We start from the raw sequence: 24,312 nt of genomic DNA, 5'->3' as shown, positions 1-24,312 counted from the left end.
GGAAGCCAATAAAAGGCGTGGAAAGCCGGACTGCAAAAAATGTTAACCTGTTAAAACAAAGCTAAAATTAACAGCTTACAATAAAGTGACAAATCCAGGAGAAACTCAATATAGCAATAACCGGGATATTCGTCATAGCTGCTATACCTTAAACTCGTGTTTTGGTGACGCTGAGTATTTTTTATGTCAACGTGAACTGAACTTCCACAAAATGCTACATAATATGTTCAAGTTCGTCAATAGTTACTAGATGTCAAGTAATACAATTTACAGAAACCTAATCACTAAACTTGCTTCTACGTACTTTCGTACAATATTAAGCTATTTCCGAAGTGAACAGAAGCCCGTTTCTTTTCCAGTCTTTTCCAGTAGATGTAAATGCTGGCAAAAAGTATTTGGGAGTCAAAACAAGTTGGTGACTTCCCACATGTGCACGTCACACAACAGAACCTGGTTCATCAAAAAACACACACTTACAAAGGAGAAAGTTGCGTGGACATTTTTGAGGTCTACGATGAATAGTTGTTAGCCAGTTTAGCTCACTGGTCTAACTTTCTAAACCATATTGAACCCCGTTGCTCCAGTTACCAATGGGGCCACAAACATCTGGTCGTACTAACGGGGCGGTCGTATTAAAGGGGGGTTCTTTAAATAAGAAAATGACTGACTGAGCTTTTGTTCGGGCCAGAATAAAGTGGTCGTAATAACGAGGTGACCGTATTAACTCGGTGGCCGTAAGGCGAGGTTCCACTGTTCATGGGCGATTCAACTCAACGTATCTTCAGTTAAAAAAAAAATAATAATAAAAAAGACTAGATTTAAAAATTTTAAAAATAAGCAATTAACATTAATTTTCTACAGAAGTTCTATCATCTTGCTTGTTGAGCTCTTCAAATCGCGTTTTAGACCTCTTGTAATCAAATGGAGACAGTTTTAAAGTTGTAACATTAAGTCTTCTTTCCACATCAAAAAAGCTCTGTTTTTTCATCCTCCTGAATGGATAAATTTCATTAGAGTCATCAGTATCCGTCTCGTTCATGGATACAAATATTGGCTCGTTGCTAAGGACTCCACACAAGTTATCTTTCCTTGCAATTTTAACAAATCCTTCTTCACCCCAGAATTTCCCCCAGGAATTCTTCACTATCCAGTATGGAGTACCATTTTCTTCTCCAAATCCAACGGCAACGACTCCGTGATTTGTCTTTGTGCCTTTAAGATGAGAGGAAAAACTTTCGGTGAACGGGGAAATAGAGTTTATACCAATTATAAAGCCAAAAAATTTGCCCTGGTTGTATTTAAAGTTGGATAAAACTTTACAACGAGTAAGCGACAATACACCGGATATATAGCGCAGTTGTTTTTCTAAAACTTAACTGATATCTCTGGTTAGCTATTAGATCCAATTAATTTGTTATGTCGAGGTCAACGTTTTAACAAGCTGGCCCTTGTCTTTTATTTCGTAACATAATGTCAGAGAATTCAATTTGATGTTACGCTCTCCAGGCAGTCCCCCGAACTAAAAAGCTCTACGCTACTGTCATCGGAGTTTTACGGTATTTAATTAGATAGAAGATATTGATCGAATTTCACTTACTACATTCAGGGTCATCATAAACGCCTGAGTTATAAAACTTCAAAGTCTTTCTACTGACGTCGATTGCTATGGATGCCGGACCAAACTTTGCCAGGCCTTGTTTTAAGGCTTCCACGTCATTTTTCTTGACGGTTACTACTCGCTTGAAGTTCACGACATCACAACCATCTTCCTTGGCACAATGGCAGTATCCTTCCTATTTAACAGAAACAATCTTTAAGGGAGCTTCGTAAAACATATAGTATCAACTGAAGCCACGTCCACACTATGCGGAGGAATTTAAAAACGTCACGACCACACGTCATTTTGGATTTGAGTTTGAGGAAAACTTGGTGTAGGGAAATTACATGATTAACGTGACTACATCGTTTTCAAAAAGCTCCGTTTTCAAAATGTTTTCCGCCCACACGAAAACGCAAAGCCGGCGCCCGTGTTTTCAATTTCCTCCGGTTTGAAGAGAGTTTTCTAAAAGCTCCGTTTTCGTGACGAATTATTTGTGGACGGTAGACCTAACCGTAGAAATAAACCGCTGAGTTTTCAAATTTCTCCGGCGTAGTCTGGACGCTGTCTGAGTTCGTACAGGCCCAGAACATAAAACGAAAGGAACACCGTGCACTTAAGAGACACTGTCCTTTTTGGTTAAAATTCAATCTAATAAAATAAACTAATGTTCTGATTTGCAGGGCATGTGTATCTTATAGAGTCCGTGGGGCATTTATCTTTTTTTTTTAAAGGTAGATTTGATTATTTGGAATTAGGATGTCCTATTTAGTACAGATACTTCTAATATAGGGACGTTTTACGAAGAATGATGGAAACTAGTTTGTCATCTGAAGACCTGAAGATTTTCCTGGTCTGATAGCAGTAATGTTAACATGGCAGCCGCATACCTGCGCAAGATACCTGCCATAGCTGTGACTGGACGCAACTCCGTGTTTCTTGGCCCAGACAAGGGCTTTCCACGAGTAACCCCCGCGACAACCGCTGTTACCAAACCCCCAGCTACAGTCCATAAGTTGCTGTTCTGATATGTCCATTAGTTTTCCTGTCTACTGAGAAATAAGGAAAATCGCCCCAGTTGTAATCACGTTGAACTTTCAGCAAATCAATAATAAAAGAGTTATGAACTTAATGATCGTAAATTTGCAGGAAAAAACCGTTTGCTTTCTTGTATAGATATCAAGTGAAGCTACATTAGGGCTAAGATAAAATTCCGTGAAGATGCAAAAAATTATCTTCTCGTGTTTGAGTTGTAATCACTTAAAGCTAAAATTGAGGGGGTTTTGATATATGAAAAGGAAATAGGATGTCCACAAGGTTGCTTACCAATGATTGGGCATTTTTGTGATACCATTTAATATTGTAGTATCATTTGACATACAGAGACTTGTAGTACTGATCCATCGAAACATGAGTAATGAAAAGGGCTGGCAACTGTTCACGGTGGGAACCACAAGTTTACCTATCTCCCCCTGTCCCGTTGCTCGGGAATTTCACGCAGAGATGCCGGGAAGTCTGGGGAAGAAATAGTTTCGACCTCTCTCCAGGCTCCTCTCGCCCAAATATTCAATATGGCGGTTTCGGGAGGATCAAATCAGGGAAGGTTAGAGGTTTGTTTGCAGTCTCTGCGTTAATTTAACGGCGTAAAATCTTTATTTAAGATGCCTTAATTTACTTCCCAGTTAGCGCCAGAACAATAGCTGAATTAATGTAATTTTCAACCAGCTATAGGGCGTTTTGTTGAAAATGAGTTCTTTTCTAATAAAAGCAAAAGTTTCCTCTTGTTTCAAACAAGAGGAAACTTTTGCTTTTACTAGAAAAGAACTCATTTCCCGAAGGAGAAATATTCCATTGTTTGGGAAAACCGTGACCGTCCTGACGTCTTATCAAAATGCTAGAATTATTTTAATATTCTGGCAAGATGAAACATGGTTCTGTCTCAGTGTACCAGTCACACGTACAACGAAACCAATTCAGGAGTCACTGAATAGCTGTAGTGTATTTGGTCTTTGGTACAGTGGAACCCCGCCTTCGGCCACTTTATTCTAGCCCAAAGAAAAGTTCAGTCAGTCATTTTCTTATTTAAAGAACCCCTTAAATATTGCCACTCTTTTAATACGGCTAGATTTTTGTGGCTTGCTCGTTGGTGTCCGGATTAACAGGGTTCAAGTGTATCAGTTCCTTGTGTACCAGTGCATGAGCTCAGAACCTGAAACATCTTGGATTTTTTTAAAAATATCCTGTTGTACTTTTAAAAGTAACCTGGATGGCATAAGCTCCTTCTATTGGTCCAGTGGAAGAAAAGGTCCAACATGAGCCACAAAGACCTTGAGCCTTAGCAGGGGTCACCACACCTAAAATAAGACATTCTGAGTGTAAAGTCCAAGGGGTCCATCTTGTACAGGTCCTAAGATATTTTTTGGTTCCAGAAAATACCCATCCCATGGAAGATTGTTGAAAGTTTAATTTCCAGAGGGTGGAGAGTCTTAAAGCCAAAATTTTAAAAGGAAAGTATGAAGCTAAACTGGATTTTCTAAAGGGTTTGGAGGACGCAAACCGAAAAACCTTCCGTGGGATGGGGCAGAGGTATGGATAGTGTTGGGAACAGCACATCTGCAAATTCATGGTTGCATTTTGGACCATTTAGTAAATAAATTAGAACTCTGAACATAATTATCTTGAAAATTCGCATTTCATGAACAAGCAAATTCTTTTAAGTTACCAAGATGCATTTCCTGTAATGAGATAAACTGCCCCCACAGGGCCTTAATCAGTGATGTTAAAAAGTGGTTTAGAGAACTGTTATTCAAAATGACACTTTCCAAAGAACTTTCTCCTCTCACCGCAAACTCTTTAATGCCTGGTTATTTGTGTAGCTAGCAAAGTTTGAGAACTGGGGCAAATGAATGTGGGGGTGTTGCACGGGGGAAGGGGGGTACTCCCTTATAGGGGCTAAATAGGTATGTGCAGCCCTAAAGGGTAGGGTTTTTCAGCCGTTTTGGTCATAAATAGGGTATTGATTTTGGCCATTTTGGTCTTGAATGGGGTATGGGTTTAGCACTCTAGTCTTGAATTGGGTATGTTTCTTAGAAGAAACTACTTTTTCATTATTATCAATAAGACCGTCAACAAAAGCCCTGCATAACTTATGTTTAGGGCAACTGTGCTAGCCACAACGGTCATAAAAAGGCATAGAATTTTTGGCCTGGTCATAAATAGGGTAGCAAAAATCACAGATTTTGGTCATAAATGGGGTAAGGGTTTTAGGAAGTGGGCTGCACACCCCACCCAACTTTTCTGGGAGTTCCCCCGCCAGGGGATGTTGAGGGAGTTACATTAACCCAATTATGCAAACATTTGTATTGTGTACAGCCCTGTTAGTGATTGCTCCCATAGAAACTACACTGTGAATATGGACTAGATCGCTCCTGCCTCTGTGTAGATCTTGTGTGGTGGGCTAAAAACTGGCACACAATCTTAGTAAAATCCTGTACAATGCAAGTCCTCGCTTTGAAGGAAATTCTTTTTTAGACAATCGCTTGTCACTAATGTGGGCATGTGTAGGGAAACAAAAGTGAAAAGTGCTACAAGGTGACTAAATACGAGACACCTAAGGCATGTACAGTATGACCATATGTTTGGCCATGAGTTTTCTTGAGACTATGATTTCAATGTTCTATGGTTTTGTTTTAAGAATAGTAAATTAGTTTCCGTGCATAGATGCAATCTTTGTATTCAAGAATGCAGTATAGAAGGCGTTTGAGTTTTAAATTGGTTTCTTGTTGTCATTTTCATCTTTTCCGGATATCACACCTCTTTGACTTTTCAAAATCCATCTATTTATGAAACCTACCGTATTCCCGCCAGTCCAGAGAGTCAGGGAGTGGTGTCTCAGGAATGGTTAATCTAGCCTCCGGTATTTCCTGTTTCTTGAGCCCCTCGTCCCCACCGCTGGGATCAATCAATAATCCTTTGTACATTTCAAACTCGTTTTCTGTTACGTCACTAAGCTCATTCGGCGCCAACGTGAAGTTCAGAGCGGCTCGGTTCTTAGAACTTATGAATCTGTAATGTTAGTTTAGAAAAAAATAAATTTAAAGAGCTTCTGTTTTGCGCATTAAATATTTCTCATCAAATTGTCGAATGGAGTACACACCCACATAAAGCAGCCAGACATGAAACTATGAACAGATAGGAAAATTTAAGTCATTTGGCTGATGTTCAAAATTGAAGGAGGTCTCAAAAAGAAGTAAACAACTAGGAAGTCAGAAATCGAAATAAAGATAACTGAGGAAGATTTAGTTTTCCGCAGGCTCTCGGTCAATGGGGACGATCGAAAAAGCCGGCGCGGTCCTGGGATTGGGGTCTTAGACCTCGCTCATTTTGTTTTCGCCTACCGCTCTTTCGATTGTTCCAGCTGACCGAGAACCTAAAACAGGCTGGGGAAGATTAAGACAGTTTACGAACGAGTTAAAAATTTAAAAAACAAAACAAAACCAAACAAATGGCCAATTGTTTCAAGATGCGCCCTCGGGGAAGTATTGTCTTTTGTAAGAATAAGAAAATCTGTTTTTTGCCTGGTCAAAACAAAATCGCTGTAGCAAGGGCGTACCTTTATAACTGAACTAGATGTTGTGAGGCGAGGTTCTACTATAACACTGCACTGCAAAATTAGCCAAGGACTCGATACGATTGAGTGATAGTACTAATAAATCACCATGACAACCAACCAAAGAATAAATATGTGTTCGTGTCATTGTGTCGTTGTGTTAAGAAGGGCAAAATTATCTTCACGTATAGAAACAAACTTTTTAGTAAAAGTTTTCTAACAAGGAAGGTGGCAGACCTCATGTTATGACGAAAGATGTGTTTCCTCTGTTCATGTTCTGTCGGATCGTTGTAAGCTTTGCCGTGATTTTTCTTAAATTCCTCAAACATTTCTTCCACTTCACTATCTTCAAAGTTTTCATGCATAAACTCTGCCATTGGATTAAAGTGGAACTTTGACTTCATCTTTTCAATCTTCTTTTTGCAGGAGGTTCCTTTAAACGAAAAAGAAAAGAACCTCATACAATTCCAATAGTTGGTGGAAACATTCATTAGCTGCAATGTGTTTCTTACAGAGTATGCCAAGTGAAGCCGAGTTTGAAGCTGAGAGCAGAGATCTTTTTTGGACAGAAGGTGCCTTTTCCTATGCGACAGAAAAGTCGTTCCTTTTCTTTCGCAAAAAGACCTCTAGCTCGCGTCTTTGTGTGTTGTTCCTCGGACTGAACACAATTTATGCGAACTATCTTTAACCTTGGTAATTGATAAGTAGTTTATTATTTTAATATTAGGGGAGTTTAGATTTGAGTATAAATATGAGATCGAGTACGAGAACGACTTATATTATCAATTTTAGTTTCCAGGCTCCACATGATCTCGTCCCATGAGCTGAAAATCAACATGAAGAGCGAGGGCTGTGGAAATATCACTGGTTTGAAATTCGAAAATCGTACTCGGACTCAATGTAGAATTCGTAGTCCAATCTAAATGTCCCTAGTTGTTTGAAAGCTTATTAGAAAATTGATGTTCTAGATGGAAGGCTAAAAATTTAAGTTTAAAATTGATTTTACTACTATCGCTATATATGATTATTTTCAACATAGTTTTGCTTACCGTTGGGGATTTTCATAACATTGAAGTCAAAGTCCCATTCGTGAAATGAAAGGTAATCCACAATGTAATGATCATAAAACGAGTGTAAGAGCGTGTCGTAGCCATGCATGACGTAACGCACGGGTTTATGGGGCTCCTCCTTTGTCACGTAAAGAATGTAGGTGTTGTTTTTGTTGTACACAATTGCTGTGCGTCTTAACTTGTAAACAGGCATTCCACTGCGAACCTCTTCGCCAACAAACTAAAACGCAATAAGAATGCAAATTAATGTGTTTGTTGACCTCAGGTACACAGCCGTTTTTAAGAGCTTTCCCATATCATATGCAAGGTAACGAGTATCGTTGCTATGGCCCTTGGTGAAGAAAATTAGATTCCTTTGGATCTGATTTCCCAGTTGTTAATTTTCATGCTGGTAACTGTTTTCTACTTTGTTGCAGTGTTTCGTTCCCAGTGCCTAGTTCATACGACATGGTGTCGTGCCAAAGGGAAAGAGGAGGCGGCTTCCGTGACGACATTCAAAACAAACATCTAGAGTGCAAGGTAAGCAGGTTGGGCTGATGTGTACTTTCCTTAACAAAACTGTAAATATGTTAGAACTTGAAAGTTTCTTCGTAAAATTTACCAAAAGCAACTAAAAATAAATCTAATTGAAATGATCATGAATAATGATTCTGGACCCGAAACAGATTGAGAGCACAGCAATCCCGCATCTCGCGATTCCTCGTTCCCGCCTGCGCAACGTAGACAAAACGAGCGACACTCGAGGGTTCTGTTACAAGACCGATTCGAAATTGGTTTAAAGAAACAATACAGATAATCGAAGGAGCTCGACTGATATGTGTTCCTTAGTTAGGCAGGCATTCGCAATTAAATCGGAAGACCGATATTTTCGAACTTCCATTCGGGACTTTCCATGGTCACTCTAATCAAGGGGAGTGAGGACTTTGAGAGTTGAGGTCTGGTAACTAGACAAATGACCTCGTCGCAGTACCCGCCTTTTCCTGATCGAGAGAGTCCTGGGACGACGTTTCTAGGCAAGATCTGTACCAAACAATCATCATTTGTTTTCAAGAGTTGTCTAATTTGTTCGTCTTTTGGAACTTGAGAACAGTTACCTCGAATTTCTTCACGTCCTCGGGGAGAACGCTCTGCCCCCTCTCTGGGGACCATCGAAATCCGGGCCTGTACCAGCAGCTCCGAGCGTTTTTATTTAGGTCGTCTCCCTTGCTCCAGTGAGCGGGCACCAACTTTATCAGGGCCCCATAAGGCATAAGGTCCCCTCTCTGATATGTCTTGTCCATTCCTGTAAATAAACATGTAACAGTGTATAAGGTGAGTACATGTACTATTTTCAGAGAGAAATTTTGCATTGAGACCTGTTCTTAGTTGACAATCTTTTTTTTATGACTGCGTTGCTAAACAACGCCCGAATATTCTACGAGCAGATGGTCAACTCGATCGGCTGCGCCTCGTTGACTGTCGCTCGTAGAAAACTCGGCCTCGTAGTCTAATTGCTCTAATTTAAATTTGTTGTACTCTCATTGGATGAAAAATGTAAGGTAGTGCGTAGAAAAGATCTGTTTGATTGTGCTACATCAAGCAATTCAAAGGGATTCAAACATTACGCGCGAAGGCCACCGATGCATGTAGAGAAAAATCACGTATACAAGAAGCAGATCATACAACTGTTTTCTTTCTCGCTGCGCTCGGCTTGTACCTCCACGACCTCGGGCCAATATTCCCCCGTGCGGCCCTTGTGCTCGGTTAATTAGAGGTTAATTCAACCTTCCAAATGGAGGTTATTGTTTTATTATTTATTTCAAATTCAGCCAAGACAACTGCACGTGTTTACAAAGGAAAAGTTAAAAGTATTTTAATTCAGTTTGTGATCCTATGTGGATTTAGAATTGCATTCAACATCTCTCGGCGCAATCCAAATTCGTTATTTTATGTTTTTCCACATAGATTTCTTAAAACAGATTCATCCTGGGGCCCGTTTCTCGAAAGCTCCGGGAACTTTTCAGGCTCGTAAAGCCATTTTTAGTTCATCTATATCTAAAAATGGATAAGTGTATACGCCTGAAACTTCTGTGAATAAAACAGCTCTGTAATCGTAAGGTTCGAGATTTTGCTATGGCTTTCCGGGCCCGAAAAGTTTCCGGGGCTTTCGAGAAACGGGCCCCAGGGCAGAATTAGTCCGTTAACTGACTCTCTTAGAATGCTGGCGAGAACGCGTGCGAAACTGAACCAGCGCGAACGCAAATAGATGGTGTAATTAATAACATCGACGTTTTCGTAAAAACCCTTGCGAAGTGTGAACAGCATATGTTGTAGAATATTGCCTTCACCATGGGGTATTTTCAAAGAACGGCGATTATTGTTTTCAAGGACAACAGTCCTACAATCAACTCAAAATTGCTTAATGCTTACTTGACATATCAGCGACAGAACACAAGTCTTTTTATGTCTCCATAACAAGTTAAATGTCAATATACTTAAGTACAAATAAGATCAAGTCAGACACCAGGACAATATGTTACCTGTCCACCCTTGCTGTGAAATAAAATCACTTATCTTACCGTAGTAATAGTCAATGCGACTCATTTTATGTCGTCCGCCGTACCACGCTTCAAACGGCTCGATAATTCCATCGTAAGGTAAAGATATAATTCCCTGCGCGTGATAAAACTCAGGAAACTTGATCTTTTCTGGGATGGACTGTTTCGAATCATCGTCCTGTAGAAGAGTTGCATTTTCAAACGTGATGACAGGTTCCAGCTCGTCGGAGTTATCTGAGCCAGTTTCGTTTTGTTCCGGGTCGAAAGTGCTTTTCAACTGATTTATTTCTTCAAAGAAATAGTGCTGTCCCCTGCAGTGATGGTTGAAAATGAGCACAGTCATTGTAATCCAGAGAACTGCTTCAGGAACAAAAGTTCCTTCATGCATCGTTATAGGTTTTTTTTTGGAAGCTAATGCAAGTACACTTCTGAGAACGATGTCATCCTATTTGGCACTGTACAACCTGTCTGGGAAAAGAAGGTTTTTTCTTTTTTATCCAGTCCTTAAGAGAAATAAGGAGTAGTCTTAGGAACCTGCGGGTAGTAGCTACCGTGACTAACTGGTACCAGTAACAATAACAGAGGCAGATCAGAAAGTCATGACAGAGGTCACTTTGAGGTGTTCGTACATGAAGGCACGGGAGTGTAAGGGTGTCATTTCGTACAAGGAATTGTGTACGAATTTGTATGAATTTTAGTAAGATGCTCTTGTTATCTTGATTAAAAGCCTCGGGGTTTCTAGTTCTTATATTTTCGGGGACATTAGGTGGGAGGGGATGAAGGGGCGATGGGGGGGAAGGGGGCTATTTTTAGTAGGGTGGCTTATTTATAGAAGAAACCCCTACACCTAGAAAAGAGTTGGCCATTTAGTTGGCTGGGATTTTGCGCCAAAAAGAAAATTCACTGGGTAAATTCAGCGATTACGTGCCATCAAACGAAAATCGTCAGGCTTTGAACATGAAGGTTGAACACAAAAAAGCTCGACACACTGTCGCCAATTGAAACTTTCTGCATTGTAACGACTCCAATGATACAGAAAAAACAAAACAAAAAACAAAAAACAAATCACTAACAATAACACAACTGGGAAACTTAGCGCATTCGTCGTCTTGTTTCCAAGATCAGATCAGTTTGGACATGAACATTGATTTCAAAATTAAAAATTAAACTTCGTATCTTCAATTCCATTTCCGCGTTTTACGGATTGTGGAATCGTGTTATCTCTTTGACGTTGCTGTCAAATGGAGCCTTTTACTGTTTAGTTCTTTTCTCGGCGATTTTGAAGACGCTTCCTCTTCTTGTGGTGTGCGGCTAAATGCTTTCAAGTGAAGCACATGTAATAACCGGAAACAACTGTGGTGTACATGATGGCCAAGTGACTAAATATTTCTACTTGCTCAAAAATTCCTGTTTAAACGGCGCTCTTTAAATCTACCGTGAGCCAATTTCATCAATATGTTTGTTTTTCCGAGTTTCGAGTTTTCCTCGATGATTAGAGTAGAAAAATTCCTTTGATCTGTTCAACGTACAGAGAGAAATAATGTTATGAGGCGAAAACATTTTGAGGATGATTGCAGGTAACCTCTTTGTCTTGATGGTTCCCACTTTCCCTTTTTTTTTCTTCCGCATTTTATGGGGATATGACTGTGGTTCAACAGATAAACTGAAGATAAATACACAATTTCGTCAGCAACGCGCTAAACGCCGAGCTGTTTCATATTACAAGTAGCGCCGTTTTTACAAGACGAAATACTCTTGTGTTTAGGCCGAATTTAGGTTCAAAGCATGCAGCGACATCAATCAATTGAAACGAAATAAGAAATTTTTTTGAACCGGTGACATGATTAATCTATGATTCATATACTCCAGCTAAAGTTACATCGTTACGACAATAAAATTAAAAAATAAATAAAAATAGTACCGCTTGCACTTTTTATGTGTAAAGGATCCTGAATTGATGAAGCGTTATAATTGTGACATTTTCAAGTATTAAATCCTACCACATATCGGACATACAAACGGAGGATTGTTCAATACTCATCACTTGTTTAAGTCGTGAAGGTTAGGATTCAAGTGGTCAAGCGTTATGACCCGTGCGAGTCGTGAAATAAGACTAACCAATTGTATGATTGGTTCAGGTAGTGAATGTGGTACTTTTCAGTGAATTAAAATAAAGTAATACTTGTGGTACTTTGCATCTCATGATATTCTTGTTCTATGGAATCACTCTTAACCTATGTGTTTCTTTTTTCCTTGTAAACAGTGTAAAGAGCACTGCATTTTTATTGCACAGTCAGTTGTTCTCTTAAAAAAGCTTCTTCACATGTTTCTTTCATATGATCACCCATTTGGGTGGTTTTGTGCACCAATTACGTATCAATTAATTTGCAGATCAGCATCGCGATTCGGCATTATCTGCTTTTTGGTATCCAGTTTATACTGCAAATGTTTCACGAGGATCTGCGTGCAGACGCTTTTATCTCGTTTTGAGATTTTCAGCGCTTCCTCAGCTGTCAGTTAGAACTGATTTCAGCCCATTTCACAATCAGTATCAGTAGACTTAGATCAGTAGATCTCAACTACCAGTTAAAAAAAAAACGCCTTATTTCTAAGCTGGAAGTTAAAATTTTGACCAATTATCAGCGATAAGATGAATCCCATCCAGATAGCCTTTCACGACCCGTTGCCAGGCTTTTTGCCGTTTTCACCTTCCTTCTTCCTCGCGGACATTAACAGCTGGTGCCCGCTATGTCGCATGCCCATATATGGAATGTTTTGGCAGATGGCGTTCGGTCACTGCACCGTTGTTACTCAATGATGTAATACAGTGTGTGAATCACGTATAAACATGCTCGTTTCTCTTCCAAACGGCCTTGTAATGACTCAGGGTAACTCCCATGCCACGGTCGAACGGTATCGCAGAAATACCGCATGACATGATGAATGGAGCGTGAAATAAGCACTTTAAATACTCCAAGTGGGTGGTGGTCTCATAAGAATCGCAACTTCGACCTGTCGATTCGGTGAATTGTGAGGGAAGACCCGGTCTGTGATATGCCTTATGGAAGAGCGATTTTGGCCGGTTTTATAATCCTTGGACACTGGCTGTTTGTTCGGAGCACACCTGTCGACAAAGGCGTTAGCGAATCGGAACGAGAAGACAAGCGCGGCGGAGATTTAAGGAGTTTGCATTTTCCCAGTGAATACCATGCAACTGGTGTTCTGTCGCTTCCCACAAGCAACATCAACGAGCCGTTTGAAGTTTGGCATAGTCAAACTTATGACAAGAGTCGCATTGATTACTACCAGGGTAAGAGCAACATACTCACATCCCATCTTGATTCTCACTCTAGATCAAGATTATTATCATGAGATATCCTCCTCTAAAACTAAAATGTTTTCCCACAGGATTCTGTGCTAAACGGTTTTTTTTTTTTTTTTTTTAAAGCTTTGAGTTAAAAACCGTCGGTACCAGCAGAATTCGCAAAAACATTCAAAGATCAAGTGTTGTTTACCAACTATTATAGTGCCTCGGTTATTAAATGACTTGAATGACAACCACGACATATAAATCACGTTCTTCGTTTGAAGTGTTTTTAAAGGTATAAATACAACACAGCTACCTATTGTAGTATAACGCAGTTTTCACGGGGTTACGCGAAATTTTCAGCAATCATAACGTATTCTACTATTTCTTTTTCCAAACTACAGATCAAAGCCGTATGCTATTCAATGTATCCTCAGGACGTTTGGATTGTCATAAATAAAATGTTATATATTTTTCGTTTCATTCTGCTATCAGGGAATGCCTCAGTTTATTAGCCGTGGATGAACTTGAGGTTTTTCGAGGGCGTTGTCTTATTCGGAATTAGACGGTCATTGAATATTTCTCGAAAACGTTTATTGAGTTACTTTATTGCTTGAGATATGCTGCCACCCACTTCAAGATTATGGGTGAACTGACAAATGTGGACCTTGTGGAAGCCATTTATTTCGCGTTCAAGAGTCAAGAGGAGATAATACATATTTGGTGTTTAGCGTTTTCATGTGCTCTCAATCAGAAATTTAGGAGTGAACTGAGTGGGTTAAAACACAGCCTTGTTTCAGTCCCCAAGGTTTTCTGTTTGCTCCGATCGCGATGTGTGGAATTGGGAAAAAATGCGTTCATGGTAAAATGCTTTAATTTTGCTCTCTTTTCCTGGAGGGGGTAAGGAGGGAAGGGGAGGAGTTGTGGAATGAGAGGGAGAGGAAAATTGTCGTCTAGGCTCTCATGCTTCTTCTGTTTTCTTTCGATGCTTGTATTAGGTGAAGTGAAAACCTTTCAGAGAGGGGATTTAGGAAGACATGGAATGTTTTTCAAAATCATCCCAAAGTTCTCTTACAAGCGACACAAGAATCACCGCCATTTTACGGGATGCTGGAAGAGGTATGGGACCAAGACCAGAAAGGCTAAGGCCCAGTCCATTCTACCGTGTAACGCGGCCTGGCCATTTAAGTCTCGTCTGGAAGACTTTAAGGTAACTAACCAATTTGACTGGTTTTCCAACAGCTCAGAACATGTCTTATGATGTACACCTGAATTCTGAGTGAACGTAGCTCTAAAATCGAACGCAGTAAATCCTTTTTGCGTGATTTCAGAATAATTGTAACTGGTCACGAGTTGTAGGGTTAAGACGGCAAACAATTACTGTGTGGTTTTGTTTTCAGAAAGCGGAGCTCCCATTTAAATGCTAATCCTTTACTCCACACAATAACCTTTAAAGAAATTCATAAATAAACATCTCACCAAACCGAATGAATTTTACAAAACGAGGAAATGTACATAAACACAATATGCATATCTTTACATCCGAATATCAAATAGCAAATCCTGTCTCAACGAAGGATGACCGAATGAAAGAAATGTTAAAGAAAATTCCTTTAAGATTGATTATCATTCAAGGTAAATCCGAGAAATGCATTTAGAAGCCAAAGTCCAAATAACTCTGTGATTTTGATTTCAGTATGAAGGCGATGCCACTATGAATGGCATTACGTGCACCAAATGGAGCTACAATATCACCGTGTTCGACCGAAATAACTCGTACGTGTTTTACGCGACCAAGACCAACCCACCGAAACCTGTGTTCTTTGAAATGAACGGCTACGATACACTGCTGGTGTCTTACTACGACAAGTACGTTATTCGTTATCACAGCTTTGAAGAGTGGGATTATGATCCTGATAACGATCCCGATGTGTTTGAGGTTCCACATCGTAAGTACTGAAATGTTCTCTGTTGGGGATGGAAACTTAGTTGTTGTGGTAATTTCCTTAAAATATAAGTTGACACGGACATTTTCTTTGTTGATAAACGTGAGATGCGTTACACGAGATTTGAACAGTTTAGACAGCTTAAAAGTCGCAATACGAAAACAACACATTATATATCGATTAAGGATGTTCTCGCGACAATTTTCCAGTCGATAGATTTTTTTTTAAATTTTACTGCAGTCAGATAATGAGTTACTTGTGTCAGAAATGTCGAAAAAAAAAATTGGGGGTCACCGACTTCGTTTCAGAAGTAAAGCGTGTGGAAAAGTACCCTGGTTTTGAAAAGTTGGAGAACGTAATTCAGCATGGTCTACAGGGGTTTATAGTTAAAAATATCGAAGATGAGTCCACTCTAAGTCATATTTTGTAGAAGTGGGTCTGCTGCGTAACTAATTCCAATTTTTACCAACGTTTGGTCAAACATAGAGGACATAGACAGTCCAGTGAACCAGTCAAAACTGGAAACAACTGTCTGTAGCCAGTGCGACACGCGGTGAAATGGGTCTGGCCTTATTTCTGACTGGATGGAAAAGCGGGCGGAATTTTCTTAACCATAATGTAGTAATGCAAGAGCAAAACATTGTAAGAGCAAACAGTATAATTAACCATGTTTCTTTTTATGGCAGTAAGCCATGATAAATGGTGTTGGAACATCGATAAGAGGTCTCAAGGCAGTGATGGCGCGTCAATGTCCCTGAACCCTATGGGAGAATTCGCCATGCTCCACCACGAAAAGGACCCTGTTGATGAAGACTTCCACGATTTCCGTAAGAAACACAATAGGGTATACAAGGACAAAATGGAGCACCAGAAAAGGAAGCACATTTTCAGGCACAATTTAAGGTTTGTAACATTGTCCACTGCCATTTAGCCAATCACAAAACGCCACAGACAATCTTAACCAATCAAAACTCGAAGAAGATACGTGTAGCCGGCGCAAAGAGCGGGAAAAAGCTTGTGAGCGAGTCGCTGTTGGTTATATTTCTGATTGGCAGACAATATGGCCCAAGTATTTTAAACCAATCACTAAGCGTGGTAGTGCAGAACCAAGGCAAACGCAAATTAATTTCGACGCTCGAGTGAAAAGTGCTTTTGAAGTTCTGTAGCTTGCTTTTAAATAACCGCGTTTTTGTCCATCGTTAGGTTTATTCGTTCTATGAACATGAAAGGCAACGCCTATCATTTAACTGTCAATCACTTCGCCGACATGACGGATGAAGAATTTCAAAGCCACAAAGGACTCATGCCCGGAGATGGAGGCCACGGGTCACGTGATTTTGATGACGATGACGATGACCCGGGAACTGGTTATGATATAGATAACTACAGCAATGAAGAAAAGCGAGAGAAAATAAAAAGAAAAAGTAGATATGGTCATGTCCCTGATGAATTAGACTGGAGAAAATACGGTAAGATTTTCCCATGATTCGACCATTTTCTTTTTATTTATAAAACGACCGTTTGGGCCTTTACATTAGGATTTTCTTTTCTAGCTCTTTCACACCCAGACACAACCCTCAACTAGCTCGGTTCTTCAAATTCCTCGAAGTGGGACCGTGTAGGGTTTTTTGCCCACATTTATCTATTCATTTTGCTGACTCTACTCCCTTCTAGCGTTTGAACAATTATTCTCAAACTCATTAGTAATTCGTCAAGTTTAAACAAAGGAAATCATGACCATGAGGGTGTTTGTATATCTGATCTTAATAAGCATAGATTTGAACGATGTTGTTTCTCCGTTTTCTCCTTAGTTTTAGTTTCGATTGAGAGGATATATCAAACACTCAAGGCAGTGTTTCACCACATTACGAAACACCTCGAAGCTCGTCAAAAATACTCCACACGTCGTATTTTCAATTCTGTTCTCGGTGTTTGGAAATGTGGTCAAACACGGTCTTTCATGTTTGATATCTTACTTCTAGAGACTGTTTACGATTTTAAGACCAGTTCTACTTTATGAGATTATTTTTGTCTCTTAGGTGCTGTGATTCCTCCTAAGGGCCAAGGCACGTGTGGCTCATGCTGGGCTTTCGCTGCCGCTGGAGCAGTTGAAGGCGCGAATTTCATTCAGGTTTGTCATGATCTTGTAAATTCAGTACCTTAAGTCTTTATGCATAACTATCATGTTTTTTGATTTAATATCCTTTTTATTAGCATGAAAGCCAGATTCTTCAGGTTTTATGTTGTCGATAGCTCGAAGAAAGTTGTTACAACGGTATGCATTCCCACCAACCAAACTTTGTAAAGTTGATTTTTGCTTAAAACTTCGTAGTAGAGCCGTATGGACTTCAAATATATGGTAAATCAAGTTACATACTGCTTTCTAGCAGATCACGGTTCTCGGAGAAAGCACGTTTCACTCCAAATGCGTCAAATCCCGACTCACGAAAACATTATTTACCGCCCTTGCCTCAGAAGTTTCTTCTTCTCCAGTTGCTAATAGAACCTTTTCCTAAATGGCTACCAATTATAAATTATTTTGTTAGTATTAAAATTAGTCTGACTAACCTCGTTTTTGAGTTGATAATTCAAAATAATTTTTACTCCCAAACGAGGTTAGTGAGGCTGATTTAAATGCATACAAAAGAATTTTAAATTGGCGGCAGAAGGATCTATAATCTTGTTCAACTTAGTTTTAAATTAGTAGGATAGAGCGGTTTTCAATTGAAAGTCGTAAAACCCAAACCAAAGTAATCGCTCTAACCAATCACAAAGGACGCAGAAAATCCCGTGAACCAATCAAATCTCGAAGTAATTACAGGTAGGTGACGTAAAGGGCGGGAAAACGTACGCGAACGAGTTGCGATTGGTTCTGATTGAATGAAAACTGACGCGAGTTTTTTAAGCCAATCGTGTAGGGCAGCGATGCAAAACCAATACCTTAGTTCCAACCTGCTAACTGGAAGTGTTGCTAATTTCTTGTTAGACTGGTAAACTAGTTGACGTATCCGAGCAACAACTCCTGGACTGTACATGGGTCACTCCAGGAGTCAAGCATGGCAATAACGGATGCCTTGGCGGCTGGACGTGGAAAGCCTTCGCTTGGATAAAAAAGTTTGGTATAGCCACCGATAAGAGCTACGGTCCGTACCGGGGACAGGTTAGTTTTTTTTTTCGTGGCTTTCGCTGAGGGGTAGGGTAGGGATAGCAGCCTGGGGCGAGCTATAGGCGAATCTTTGTTTACACTTTTTGCCCCATTAACATTTGCTTATCACTATCTGATGACGCTAATGAAGGAAAAACTCTGAATATTGAAAGGGATTAACACTTTCAGTTACCTCTGAAAATTTGAGCCCAATACACGGAATGGTTTCGGAGAAATTCTCTTCTAAAACCTCGAAATTTTACAGAGAAATGTATGGCTCATTAACTTTTTTTGCCACACAGCAATTTGGCAGTTTTTGATGGCTGATATTTCCTTCAATTTTGCTTGTGAAGAGCTGAAAATTGCACAAATTGCTCGTCAACTTAATCAGCTTTATCAACTTTTGCGTTTAGTTCATATATACGGCCACGGCTTCTATGAGTCAAGTCGTATGCTAATGAAGAAAAATGTAAACAATGACGTCAGCAAAGATTCGCCTTTTCAAATGCTTGCTTTACAAATACCAATACCAATTCCATCTCATTAATTATCGCTGGGTCGGAACTGCATTTGACTGAGAGACCCTGTTTACGATTAAAGGCACATCTTGAGATGACTTCTACGATGTCGGATTTGCTACTTCTATTTATACATAAGGTGTGGATATAAATAGAGAATATTGGACAACATTTTGCGAATGTGAAAGTTTAAGAGAGCTCGAAAAATTTATCGTTCTTCCACACTTTCACTCGTGTTCATATTTGACGATAAGATCATAGACTCGAGATTTCTATCGCATGATAGTTGACGGGGACGCAACCCGAGCCAACTGTTGTGCATAGAAATAGAGAGCGAATAATCAAATTGTTTTATTATAAATCTACTGTACTAGTCGTTCAAAACTTTATCTAAATCCTCTCCACAGACACAGACTTCAAAAATTCAAAGAAACCGGTTCCATTTTGTTAACAAGCGCTCACTAGGCTACTCACTATCTCAACAACAGAATAGATAGTGAGTAGCGTAGCCAATAAGAGAATGCCATTTGTAATAGAACGCTAGCTAGTAGAATAATACTACAACTCGATAGAAACATAAGTTCTTTTCTGTTTTGTTTATGAAGTATGGTTGGCCATTCGTTTCAAAATTACGACAGGGTATAGGCGGGTTTTTCTGCCGCGTATACTTGTTTACATGCGTTACGTATGGGCTTTAAGCTCATATATACGACCATTTAGATCGCGTATATACGCATTTTTAAAGGGCCACATATTTGCGTAAATTCAAGCGCGGGGATATGCGAAATAAATGCGCAAATATACGCGTCCTACAAGGACCCATATATACGCGTGCTAAAATGCACGTATATGCGGGTCTCGTAAATTACGTTGTATATGCCAGCACGAAATGTGCCTTTTAAGAGTATGGCTGTTCGTGTATGAAAGCAATGAAAATTACTTTATCTAGAAATCGTCAATATGGCGGCAGTGGTGAAATGCCTTATCTTGGTCTATCTGCTATTTAATGTTTGTTACTGCAGCTCCCCCAGTGACTGAACTTCTAGAAACAGTTATGCGTCCTTTGAATGACTGTTCAAGATTTTATCCTCACGGTAATCGTAACATGGCAGAGAACTTGATCGTTCGTCGTGAAGTTGCTTTGGATTCTGTTCACCGTTTAGGACATAGGTGCCCAAGCGAATGCTGAGAGAATTCTGCCTCTTGAATTGCTGGTGAGACAAATTCTATACTTACTGCATAGACGGGAAATGTTTGCAGCTCAGTTTTGAACTTGAGTAATCTCAAACTACACAAAGCATAAGCAGTGGAAAACATTCTTATAGAGAAAAATTTATATTTGGGTTAACTTTTAATCCTGGGTTAGCGTTAACTGGCTTTCGAACAACCCGGCCCTGATGATTCGAGAAATAAGACTAAAGTGGGTTTTCCAATTCTGGTATCAGTATCATGCTGGGTCATTTGCGAAGTACAAATATCAATGTTCAGCGTCAGCGTGTAAGGGAAAGTTTTTTTTCCAAACTGACCCAGCAGGGTCTGATTTGAGGTGGTTCAATACCATCACAAGGCGTGTTTATAGCGTCAGGGGACCTAATTCCCTCTGGCACATTGATGGACTACACTGCCTTATCAGTTGGAGGTTCGTAATACATGGTAATTTTGACAGGGCTTTAGACTTTAAGTTGTGCAACAAACAATTCTGCTGCGACTGGGCTCGCTCTATTCTTAGCTGCTCTGCAAAGTTATGGATTGCCCCCTAGAGTGTGTTCAGATGAAGGGGATGAAAATTTAGAGGTAGGAAGAGCTATGCTATGGCACAGGGGATTTAATAGGGGAAGCAAAATTGCTGGGTTGTCTGTACACAACCAGTGAATTGAGCTTCTCTGGAGAGAAGTCTTTATTGAAGTCGGTCAGTTCTACTACACTCTGTTCTACCAGATGGAAGAAAATGGCATCCTGGAATCGACAAGCATAATCGATCTGTTCTGTTTGTATTACATATTTCTTTCCAGAATTAACAACCAGTTAAACCTCCTAGTTGAGGCATGGAATAACCATGCTGTACGCACAACCAATATGGGTGAACGCAGTGATTTTACAAGATATATGTAATACTGGAAATACTAGATGTCAGGGACACATTTGATGATAACACCCAACCAGATGAATTCTCTGGTGAAGACCCAAAAGGACTTACACTAAAATCACAGTCTGTTTCCTAAAACTTCCCTTGAGGTATTGATATATCATAAGCTGTAGGACCCACTCTTCCATTAGAAGCTGATGCAGTTGGCAAAGCCCTAATGGGAATACACTGAGGTGCATGAACTGCTCTTAATTCAAACATTTCCCATCTAAGTAGTAAATATTGCATTTGTCTCACCAGCGATTCTAGAGCCCGTATCTTCTCAGCATTTGCCTTGGTACCTCTGTCCAATGAGTCAACAACTAAAGGATTAGCCTGGTAGCTTGGCGGTTTAGCAATTTTTTAAGCAATTTGAGCGCGAGCGCACAAAGCGACAAAACCGCGAAAACCAGCAAGAACCCCCCAGGCTCCTCGTGGCTACGCCGCATTTGGCGCTTGTTATCACGGCTTCGTCGTTTTCTTAGCGTTAGGATAAAATCTTGAACAGTAATTCAAAAGACGCATAACTGTTTCTAGAAGTTCATTCACGGGAGAGCTGCAGTAACAAACATTAAATAGCAGATAGACCAAGACAAGGCATTTTGCCACTGCCGCCACATTGACGATTTCTAGTTAAAGTAATTTTCATTACTATCATACACGAACAGTCATTCTCTTAAAAGGCACATTTCGTGCTGACAGATACAACGTAATTTACGAGACCCGCATATACGCGCATTTTAGCACGCGTATATATGGGTCCTTGTAGGACGCGTATATTTGGGCATTTATTTCGCATATCCCCGCGCTTGAATTTACGCAAATATGTGGCCCTTTAAAAATGCGTATATACGCGATCTAAATGGTCGTATATATGAGCTTAAAGCCCATACGTAACGTATGTAAACAAGTATACGTGGCAGAAAAACCCGCCTATACCCTGTCGTAATTTTGAAACGAATGGCCAACCATAATGAAGAGATATATGTTCTGCATCTCTCTCTGTCTTGACAGGAAGGTTATTGCAAGACCGAAGGATTAAAAGTGGGTGCAAGAATCCACAGTTACAGAAGAGTGAAACGCTACAACAAGGAAGCTGTAAAGAAAGCGTTAGCTTATCATGGACCAGCAACCATCTCCATCAACGCCAACCCTAAAACATTAAAATTCTACAGTCATGGCATCTTGGACGATATTTCATGTAGTGAGTATAGGTTTATTTCTTATGCGTATTTATAGAGATGGTGTTTTGTGAACCTAGGGGAAATAATGCTGCTTAAAAAGAGGATTGTTTTGCTTAAGGATTGGGCTTCATTTATTGAACTGTATGGTTATTGAAATCCATGCCTCCTCTTTCCGTTGTCTGCTACCGTTAGCTCACAGATAATGAGAAGAATTATTGTTTGTGTACTAAAAAAGGCTTATTCCTACCTATGTGTTGAGGGGCCAACTAAAATTTTTCCTGTCTGTTGTAGGTGTAAAAAAACGTTAGATTAATTTTAAAAAAATAAAAGGCGGCTGGTTGGCGCAGTCGTTTGAAGTGCGCATCCCCCCTCCCTTCTTGATCGTAGTGCGTAACTTTATTACGTGGTTATCAATTATAATCGCACGAAAAACGCGTTAAGGAATTGTAAATGCCGACGCCTTAAGGTTGTCCCTCTAACCTTCTCAATTGTCGATTTTATTCAGTATCTATTGATAACGGGCACTGAATGGTTCTTTTTCAGATAACAAAACTGACCACGCCGTATTGCTGGTCGGTTACGGCACTGAAAACGGTGTGCCTTACTGGTTAATAAAAAACTCCTGGTCTCATAACTGGGGAGATAACGGATTTATCAAAATCAGACATGGCCTGTGCGGCGTGGAAAAGAGACCATTTGTTGTTCTAAACAAAGAACGAAAACCACTGCCATGGCAACTTGAAGAAAAAGCTAAAAAAGAGAAGGAGAAGCAACTAAAGGAAAAGTTACGAGAACAAATGAAAGCTGAGTTAGCGAAAAAAGATTCAAGCAGTGACAGTAAAATAGTTCGCAAGGACGCAATAGAAGATCCTGACTTTAGGGACATAGAAGATGATGAATATTTGGACGATGTGGACTTTTGGTGACGATTACACAGAGCAGTAACAGAGCCATTATCTCAGAGTAGTGTGCCCATATTACACTGGTGAATGAGTGAAATGCGAACTTGTTCTATTTTTAGACGCTCCTCTCTGTGTAAGATGAGGTGTATAAAACTGGTATAACTCGCAAAAATTGCATGCAGCAATTTTTCGTCTCTTGTACAATTCAGATTCCACATATTAATCTAACCGGCGGACGTAAGGAACTAAGCACACAGTCTAGCATGTTGATCATTTACCTTATGACACTACTTTTGATACAAAAATTTCAGTGTAAAAAGCTACCTTTTTCTCACACTTCGACAGAAAAGAAACTATATATCGCCTGTAAATTACATAAAAAGAAATATTCATTGTCTCTCAAGCTTTCGTAATGGAAACATGGAGAGACATTCACTGACATTGCAAGGTGCTGTTAGGGCTTGCCTTATTTTTTATAGTGAATATGCTGTAGTTTTAGTACATTAAATTATTTTATACTTCTATTTCTGAACTAATTGAAGTTTCCTGTTGCGTTCTTCACTCTTTCCCGTGAGTTTCACCATGTGTGGCGTGAATTCCCTGAGCGTTTCCTATGCGTTCCCTTGTTCATTCCTGAAAGTTTTGTGTCGGCCCAGGGTTGGTTGTCAGCCAAAGTTTAGTGGTGACAAAGTTGGGAATAGTACATACTGTGTTTTGGGCCCAGGCTTAGTGAAAAGTGGGTTATCAGGTGAGTTCCCTTGCGCTTGCCGTTCGTTCTATATAAATTCCCCAACATGTCTATGCGTCCGTTACCTCGTGCGTTCATTTCATGTGTTCCTCGTCGTTCTCAGTGCGTTGCCTTTGCGTTTTGCCGTTCATCTCTAGCCTTACCGACCCCTGACCCAACAGGTGCAATGTATACTTCGTATGGTACCGGTGGGATGTATGCAACCTACTTAATTACTAAGAGAGAAGCAAGACGACTTCTGGAGAGACTGGTTGGCGTGTATCTTGCTTTCTTGGAGATGCATTACATCTGGCGTTTAGTAAGGGATGAGGTAAAAATATGATAATGGGGGGGGGGGGGTGGGGCTGGAAAAACTTCCCTTCTAACCTTGCTTGAGTGTCGTCTACCCTCCCCCTACCTTGGCTAATTTCTGTCAGATAATCGACAAGTCGGACACATAAAGTGAAGTTGATTACCAAGAGCTCACAGGGAAAAATATAGCATTTGGTGTCAGCTAAGGGAGAGTGATGGTATTGCTGACTGTACTGTAACGCTAGGGGTATACTCCATGAAATAACACAAAAAAAAATAAAAAAGAATAAACTACACAAGTGCTAGTGTGGCCGAGCAAACAACTGAAACAAA

The 24,312-nt window shown here is 40.0% G+C and overlaps 2 protein-coding genes across 2 annotated transcripts; one reads left to right on the top strand and one right to left on the bottom strand.

Moving 5' to 3' along the window:
* Nucleotides 1–4: 4 nt before the first annotated feature.
* On the bottom strand, nucleotides 5–10,834 carry LOC145462679 (counting factor associated protein D-like). The gene is made up of 9 exons (XM_081446256.1): nucleotides 9,835–10,834; nucleotides 8,371–8,558; nucleotides 7,256–7,496; nucleotides 6,444–6,639; nucleotides 5,451–5,662; nucleotides 3,860–3,951; nucleotides 2,488–2,646; nucleotides 1,598–1,793; nucleotides 5–1,212 (listed from the first exon to the last, which is right to left on the bottom strand). The coding sequence occupies exons 1-9, from the start codon at nucleotides 10,199–10,201 to the stop codon at nucleotides 848–850; spliced, it is 2,016 nt and encodes a 671-aa protein (XP_081302382.1). The 5' UTR covers nucleotides 10,202–10,834; the 3' UTR covers nucleotides 5–847.
* Nucleotides 10,835–12,455: 1,621 nt separating this feature from the next.
* LOC145462677 (counting factor associated protein D-like) lies at nucleotides 12,456–24,255 on the top strand. The gene is made up of 9 exons (XM_081446254.1): nucleotides 12,456–13,123; nucleotides 14,119–14,330; nucleotides 14,817–15,069; nucleotides 15,753–15,969; nucleotides 16,270–16,535; nucleotides 17,106–17,197; nucleotides 18,053–18,226; nucleotides 21,869–22,058; nucleotides 22,582–24,255. The coding sequence occupies exons 1-9, from the start codon at nucleotides 12,868–12,870 to the stop codon at nucleotides 22,962–22,964; spliced, it is 2,043 nt and encodes a 680-aa protein (XP_081302380.1). The 5' UTR covers nucleotides 12,456–12,867; the 3' UTR covers nucleotides 22,965–24,255.
* Nucleotides 24,256–24,312: the final 57 nt, after the last annotated feature.

Source organism: Orbicella franksi, chromosome 12 (assembly GCF_964199315.1).
Source record: "Orbicella franksi chromosome 12, jaOrbFran1.1, whole genome shotgun sequence".
NCBI lineage: Eukaryota > Metazoa > Cnidaria > Anthozoa > Scleractinia > Merulinidae > Orbicella > Orbicella franksi.
The sequence above is the reverse complement of the archived record's forward strand: the minus strand, read 5'-3'. Positions and strand labels throughout refer to the sequence as shown.

Bases quoted from the DNA above. Each gene is read 5' to 3' on its own strand.
- LOC145462679 (XM_081446256.1), bottom strand. From the start codon at position 10,201: ATGCATGAAGGAACTTTTGTTCCTGAAGCAGTTCTCTGGATTACAATG. The intron at 6,640-7,255 runs GTAAGCAAAACT...TTTCGTTTAAAG, and splicing joins TGTTATGAAAATCCCCAACG to GAACCTCCTGCAAAAAGAAG. The intron at 3,952-5,450 runs GTAGGTTTCATA...GTCTTATTTTAG, and splicing joins TCTGGACTGGCGGGAATACG to GTGTGGTGACCCCTGCTAAG.
- LOC145462677 (XM_081446254.1), top strand. From the start codon at position 12,868: ATGCCTTATGGAAGAGCGATTTTGGCCGGTTTTATAATCCTTGGACAC. The intron at 15,970-16,269 runs GTTTGTAACATT...GTCCATCGTTAG, and splicing joins ATTTTCAGGCACAATTTAAG to GTTTATTCGTTCTATGAACA. The intron at 16,536-17,105 runs GTAAGATTTTCC...TTTGTCTCTTAG, and splicing joins ATTAGACTGGAGAAAATACG to GTGCTGTGATTCCTCCTAAG.